General features: G+C 44.8%; 1 protein-coding gene across 1 annotated transcript; it reads right to left on the bottom strand.

The window, feature by feature from the left end:
- Nucleotides 1-2,135: 2,135 nt before the first annotated feature.
- Nucleotides 2,136-4,340, bottom strand: SSTR1 (somatostatin receptor 1). The gene is made up of 2 exons (XM_072641197.1): nt 3,832-4,340; nt 2,136-3,695 (listed from the first exon to the last, which is right to left on the bottom strand). Exon 2 carries the CDS (start codon nt 3,336-3,338, stop codon nt 2,178-2,180), a length of 1,161 nt encoding a protein of 386 aa, XP_072497298.1. The 5' UTR covers nt 3,339-3,695; nt 3,832-4,340; the 3' UTR covers nt 2,136-2,177.
- Nucleotides 4,341-7,244: the final 2,904 nt, after the last annotated feature.

Here is a 7,244-nt window from a genome sequence, read left to right as displayed (position 1 = left end):
AGCTAGACTGAGTTCTTCCAGCTCCAATTTAGTTAGGGAGAATGGAATACAAAGCAATATATTCTTCCCATGTTCTCCACGAGCTAAGAAGATTTCATAAGATAACCTCTGCTTGAACTAAGTCAAAGCCCAGGAAACACAACGTTAAATGTTTCTTGGTCTTACAGTACTAAGTATTTTATAAATTTCTGAGCTTTTAGCTTGAGTCTTTTTGAGTGGTGTATGTTAGGTTTTCTGTTAGCTGTATTTGGCATTGTTTCACTGGCACAGAAATATATACGTATATATGCATATATATATACACATACATACATATTACACATTATATTTATAAATACATACATTTAAGTCTGCTCAAATATGACACAGTATCATGCTTGAAATGCTAAGAACTGGGACCTATCACTGTACATTGCAGGGTGCTGATTGATATAATTTGTCATATTACAGACAGGAGACCATAATAAGAAATGAAAAACTTCTAAAAAAATTACTAGGCAAACATCAAAAAGTGGAAAGAGAAAAGAAGGAAAAGTGAGAGAAAAGGGGGAAAAGAACCCCCAACGAGTGAAAGATATGAGAAGGAACCTTCTAGACTAGATCACCTTCTCTCTACCAGATTTTCTTGAATGCAATTCAAAGACCTGGGGAGGGGAGGGAAGATAATTTTCAAATACAGTCTGTGAGTGAATAAATGAATAAGGAAATCAATGAATGAATGCACAAACACATGCAGCTAAGTTAGAAGGACTCATTTGTCATACTATTATAAAAATAGCAGCCCTTGAAAGTTAAACTTCTGGGATCCTGAAGGGTGGGGTAGAATGGGGGGACATTGGAAGAGGGTAAGTAGGCAAACATCAGAACAACCCTTGCAGCCACAGATTCATAAAAATCTTTTATCTGCTCTGGTCTGGTCCCACTTAATATCCCACAGGTGGACTGGTCTTACTTAATATCCCACATTGCACCCCATCGTTGTATTTTAGAAGTAAAGACTGGAAGATAATGTGGAGAGGGCGATGGGGATTACCAGGGGACTAACACCTATAAAATCAAACCTGATTTCCCCCGGGGAATTGCACTCTCTTTGCCTAAATTTTCTTGGTGTATGATGTTAGCTGGATGGAGTGACAGCAAAAAGAAATGTTAGAAACCAGTGCTAGGGAGTAGGTGGTGATAAGTAGAAGAAAAAGGAGGGAATCACCCCAAACTTGGGATTTTAGGCTCTTGGATGACTAAGCTAATGCTGGTGCTAGTGTCATAAGTAAATTCCCATAGTTCTAAGCACCCAGCTCCCTCTGGGCGAGGACTGGATGTGGATAATTTCTTTCAGTATTCTCCCAGAAAAGTTTTCTTTTTTTGTTTGGGAGAGTAAATTTGCTTTCTATGATCTTAAACTTGGTTAAAGGTCCCATATTATTCATGTGTCTTTCTACCGAGTCCCTAAAAAACAGATGAAAGGAGGGAGTGGTTTTTTTGAGGGTACCGAAGTGTTTTTCCTTCTCTAAGACGAGTAGACTAGTGTATGAAAAATGGCAGCAGAGAATGAGAGTTCTGGGCCCAGCTACTCGTCCTTACCTAGATGAGTCTGGAACGGGGAGGAGGGCAGGGTCAGGAGATGGAGAAGAAATACAAAGGGAAAATGACATTTTTAACAATGGAATTTGCCAGCTCCCCTTGTTTGACCAAACAGAGAGGTGGAGTAGCTGAACAGAGGGACCCAAGGTCCACTGCGAGGTTGAATAAGGTAACAACCACAAATCATCAGCTAGAAACTGACACAGCGAGCCGCAGAGAAATTTTGAGAGGGTTAAAAGGGTGGGGAGGGAGATGGTAAGAATAGGGACACTATAGAAAAGAAGACTGGAGAAAGCATAGTATGCAGTCCTGAACGCCATCCCAGTTTCAGTGCCCCTGCTCATTTCAGCAACTTATTCCTTTCTTTCAACACTACAGTTCTCCCATCTTTTCCTTTGATTCCTTTGTACAACTTTCTGGTATGCCCTTTCCTCCTTCAACTCGACTCACAATCTATGGTATGCTTCAAGGAAATGTCCCAGTATTGTGATATCCCCTTCAGTCCATTAGAGTACATCCCACCCCCCACTCCCCCCGCCGCCCCCACCATCTCTGAGCCCAATTCACCACCCAGCATTGTTTCCCCAATAGTCCCTTCAAAGGGTGCTAATCCTGGAGGTGCAGGTTCCGTTGCCATAGACGCCTCTGGATTCCACATTATCTGGTTGGTAGTCCTCCACGCTGTACCCCCGACTTTTGAGTGCGGTGGCGTAGTAGTCAAGCGGTTCCTCTGTATTTTCCATCCAGCTAAGGCAAAGGATGCGCTGGAAGGAGCGCTTGAAGTTGTCCGAGAGGAAGCCGTAGAGAATAGGGTTGGCACAGCTGTTAGCGTAGCCCAGGATGACTGAGAGCTGGCTCACAGTGGCATCGTCCTGTTCAGCAAAGACATTAACCAGTTGCACCACATAGAAGGGCATCCAGCAGATGACAAAGACCATCACCACCATCATCACCATCAGGGTGATTTTGCGCTCTGAGCGCTTGCGTTGCTGCCAGCCGGCTTTGAGGGCTACCATGCGTATCTTGGCAATGATGAGCACATAACACAAACAGATGGCCCCGACTGGGAGGAGAAATCCCATGAGGAAAGTATACAGGACGAAACCTACAAGCCAGCTCTGAGCCGGCTCTGGCATGAGCATATTGCAGGCCACCGTGCCGTCGCTGTTGGCAGCCGTGCGGGAGAAGACGATAATGGGCAGGATGACCACTAGCGAGAGCACCCACACCCCCAAGTTCACCACCTTGGCCACGGTGGGCCGACGGTAGCGGGCGGCCTTGATAGGGTGCACCACAGCCACATAGCGGTCCACACTGAGCACAGTGAGGCAGTAGATGCTAGTGAACATGTTGACTGCGTCCACACTGAGCACCAGGCGGCAGAGCAGGGCGCCGAAGGGCCAGTGGTGCAGCAGCGTGGAGGTGACTAGGAAGGGGACGCTCAGCATGAGAAGCTCATCTGCGATGGCCAGGTTAAGGATGTAGATGTTGGTGGCCGTCTTCATTTTGGCGTAGCGCAGGATCACATAGATAACCATGGAGTTGCCGCAGAGCCCCACAAGACAAACCACGGAATAGATAAAGGAAATGAGGATGGCGCTCCCTTGCCCCTCGCTCAAGGTCCCATTCTGACTAGCGTTGCGCCCTGGCTCCTCAGTGCCTTCAGGAGCTATGGACCCTGGGCCCGGGCCGCCGCTGCTACTGCTGGGGTTGCTGCTAGAGGAGGAAGGAAACGAGGCAGTATCGTTGGGAAACATTTCGCCCTGGGGGGCAGGAGGGGTCTGAGACGCGCTCTCCCGCTCTGGTCCGGCCCTTGTGCTCCGCAGTCTGTCCCGGGGGCTCCCACTTCTCAGATTGCTCCTTCACCTCTTTCAGGTTACCGCTGTAGGGCACGGTGCGAGAGACTGCAGCTTGGAAGGTTGCTCAGTCTCGGGAGGGCGGCTGGGCGCATTGCCGGAGTCTTGTCCGCCCGCTGCTGACCGATTTTCTGGGTCTTTGGGGAGCAGAATAGCTTGGGGAGGGGAAGAAGGCTGGCTGAAGGACCAAGCTGCGGAAGATTAATTGGAGCGGCTCTGGTGCTGGTGAATGATTAATAAGCTCTAGCACGTCAGCAGCTACGAAAAGGAAAAGAAAAAAAGAGGGTGGAGGTCGATATAGTTGTATCCCTTTCCCACTCAGTTTCCCCGCTTCTCTCCCCTCCGCCTTATTTTTTCTTCCCAGCCCCAGAGATAGATCTACATGAAGTGAGACCTTGTTTCTGTTACTGTCCCACAGAGGGATGGCACCTGGCTAAAACTTAATTCTATCTTCACTTCTCCCTTCTCAATCTCGAATCGAAATTGGGAAGTTTTCCCGCAGTACTGGAGAGCTACCGATGGCTCAGACAGAGACACTGCAAGACCTCAAACCTAGCTCCTGTGCCAAGGGCTCTAGTGACAAAGTTCCCAGGGACGGATCTCTAGAGCTCCACCAAATGTCCCCCAGATTTTTCTTGGTCTGGCTTGTGACTCAGAGTGGAACCTCGGATATAGTCACTGCGCTGTACTTGGTGACAGAATCTTTAGTCCTGCCCCTCCTCACTGCCCCCTCTCTACTTATTTTTCTCTCTGAACCTCACCTACAATAGCCCGCTAAGAGCAACATCCTAGTCCTCCTTACCTTCTTAAGCGCTGCTGGGATACGGACACTCAGGTGTTCAGTCCAAAAGGCATGTGCTGCCTTTAAGCTTTCAGATCCATAATACTATACAATCTAAACCTAAACCTAAACCCTTTCTTTTCTCCTCCCCGCCTCCTCCCTCCCTGCAATTCTTATGCAGTTTGGTAGGCCCCAGTTGGCGCGCGCACACACACACACACACACACACACACACACACACACACACACACACACACACACACACAATTTGCATAAGATCCAGCGTTATGTAAAGCCAAAAATATTGATTTTTTTTTTTAAAGAATAAACATTTTCAATAATAGGAATCACCTACCTGGCCATATACTTAGGAATAAACAGAACAACAAATAAAATAACCAAAAATCCTGTTTGTTCAAATCTCTCCAAGTCTCCAAGGCGCACATTTGTGGCTGAAGTAGGACCTACGGCTCCCTCTGGAGTATGCTGGGTGCTACTGGAAATCCATGCTGGCTTTCAATGAAATTTAGAGGGAACATGCTGCTTGTGCCCTGACTACACTTGGTCGCACAATAAAGACTGTGGACTTCAGTTCAAGAAATATTTATTAACCTCATGCTTTGGACTTGATTTTGTGCATACAAACTGTAAAGCAAAGCCCTTTCTGCTCTCAAGAAACTTAAATTCTTTTAGAGAGATACAATATGCCCTCAATAAGACAAGGCAATTTGAAGATCAGTAGCTTTACATAGCAGGTGGTCCCCCAGCTGAATGTGGGTAGGGTGATGAGTGTAAAGATAGGCAAGAAAAAAAAAACCAATTGCTCTATGGAGCAGGGAGTAGAGGGTGACAGATTTGGGAAAACCTCAAGGATAGTTTCATGCAACATTTCATGAATACATTTTAAGAATTCATATCATGAAACTATCTGGAACCTCAGACTTCCATGTATTTTGGACAAAACCAAGACGGGGAAACATTAGATGGAGAACTTTGATGCCAATAATGATGAGGACATTCTGATAAAGTGCTTTGCATACATTGCTACATAAATTATCACATTTGATCAAGGATACAGAAGTCTCAGGGAAGTGTTACACTAAATTTGTATTCACGTGGCTCTTTGTGGAAGAAAGATTATATAGCAGAGGCAATGTGGTGCAGTAAAAAGTGTGATGAACTTTGGAGTGCTGAACTTGGAGTCCGTGAGGTCTGAATTCAAATCCCAGCTCAACCATTTAATCCTGCGTGATCTTAAGCAAGTCACTTAACTTAATTCCTCATCTATAACATGAAGTTCTTTTCTGATTCTATAGTGTCCCCAAAGTTTCAAGATACTCTGCATATGGTGGTGCAATCCTATGAGCAACTAAATGAATTAAAGGGACTCTTGAATGTTTCCAGCCTCATTTGTCTCAAATTTACCTAGTTTTCTTCCAATGGCTGGTGGCAAAGGGAGGTCCAAACTCCTCTAGCTCTTCTGTTTCCTATGAATTTTGACTTTTACAACACTTCAATGTCTTTACCACAAAGACTTCCAATTCAGACAGGCTCCGTTAAGGCTTTTTGCTTGATTTTTCTTTCTCTCCTTTTGGCAGTCATTGAGACATAGCTGAGGTTGTTGGTTTCTCTTGGAACTTAGCCCACTTCATGAGAGGTGTCAATCTCAATAAACTCCTATATTTGAATTAGAGGTGGGTGGTCTGACTGAATTCTTTGAGATGGTTTTACCACCACACATCATGAAACCTCTAACAGTTTTTGGCTTCCCTAGGTTTCAACCACAGCACTACTGTCAAAGTGGTTGCATTTTAACAAAGAAGTAAGAGGCCATCAGAGTTTTCACTTTTTAAAAATCAAACGTATAGATAGAGAATATGGAGAAGAAGATTCCTTTAGGAGGCTAACAATTCGAATAAATGCTGCATTTGGCTAGCAACTAGGAGGGTCAGAGCTCTGTATCTTCCATCTTATCTTCCTTGATTGGGCACAGAGCAAGTGTCCCATATTTCAAAAGGCCATATGGTCCTGTAGCTGGAGCCTATCAGACATGAAGGAAGGAAGGGTTAGGAATCAGCACCCAGAGGTCAAGCACACCCGCTTAACCCAGTCTATATCACTTTCTACCTGGCAGCATGCAAGATTTCAGATCGCTTCTGGCTTCTCTTTTCCTACAATTTCAAAGTCAAGTTTAAACATGTTTCTAAACCAATAAACTCTAGGACCATCTATTTTTCTGTTTCTGGAGACTAAAATCTTTGGGGCAATGTTCTGATAGCAACACAGTAGTTAAGGTTGACATCTATATTACCCTTGGCTTGAATATCTTTCACTTGGCAAGAAAGTTGTGTTTATTCACTAAGGTGCTTTTTGTACTCCTCTGCTCTCCTTGATACAGCAATTGACATATCTCAGTTCAGCAAAATTGTTGTGACAGTGTTAATAGCGTTTCCTCCAGGTCCCTTTAACTTCCAGTACTTTCTTAGGCCCCTGTACTAGTCTCTCTTTTGTCAAATCTGAAAAGAAATGACCAAAGTGTCACAGAGGTTATGAAATTGCTGTTAACTATGAAAATACCAAAGAGTTCACAACCACAGTTAACTCTAAGAAATAAAAAAAAACAAACAAACCAAAGAGTTAACCATTCATAAACAAAAACCTTTATTCTGTTAGAGAGGGAAACTAGAGAATGTGCTGGGGCTTCCTACAGGAGACCACCTTTAGTGAGTCAGATCCTTAATATGTATAGCAATGGCCATGCAGTGAGATGTAGTCTTGACAATGAAGGGTTACAGCAGCAATGAGACAAGTTTGATTCATGGCAAGGCTTCAAGACCTGAACATGGTTCCTGCAAGGTGTTTGTCTGAGCTCAGAGACCATCTAGAGTTGGTGGGAAACAATTTTGGGATTTTGCTGTGACAGAGTTTATCCAGAGGATGAGCAAAGGATTGTTGTTATGCCAAGCTCAGGGCACAGGCTGCTTGCTGGGTATTAGCTCTGGAAAACAGGGTGTCTCCTAATAATA

This window comes from Notamacropus eugenii, chromosome 1, assembly GCF_028372415.1.
Source record: "Notamacropus eugenii isolate mMacEug1 chromosome 1, mMacEug1.pri_v2, whole genome shotgun sequence".
Lineage (NCBI taxonomy): Eukaryota > Metazoa > Chordata > Mammalia > Diprotodontia > Macropodidae > Notamacropus > Notamacropus eugenii.
This window is presented reverse-complemented; position numbering and strand designations above follow the sequence as displayed.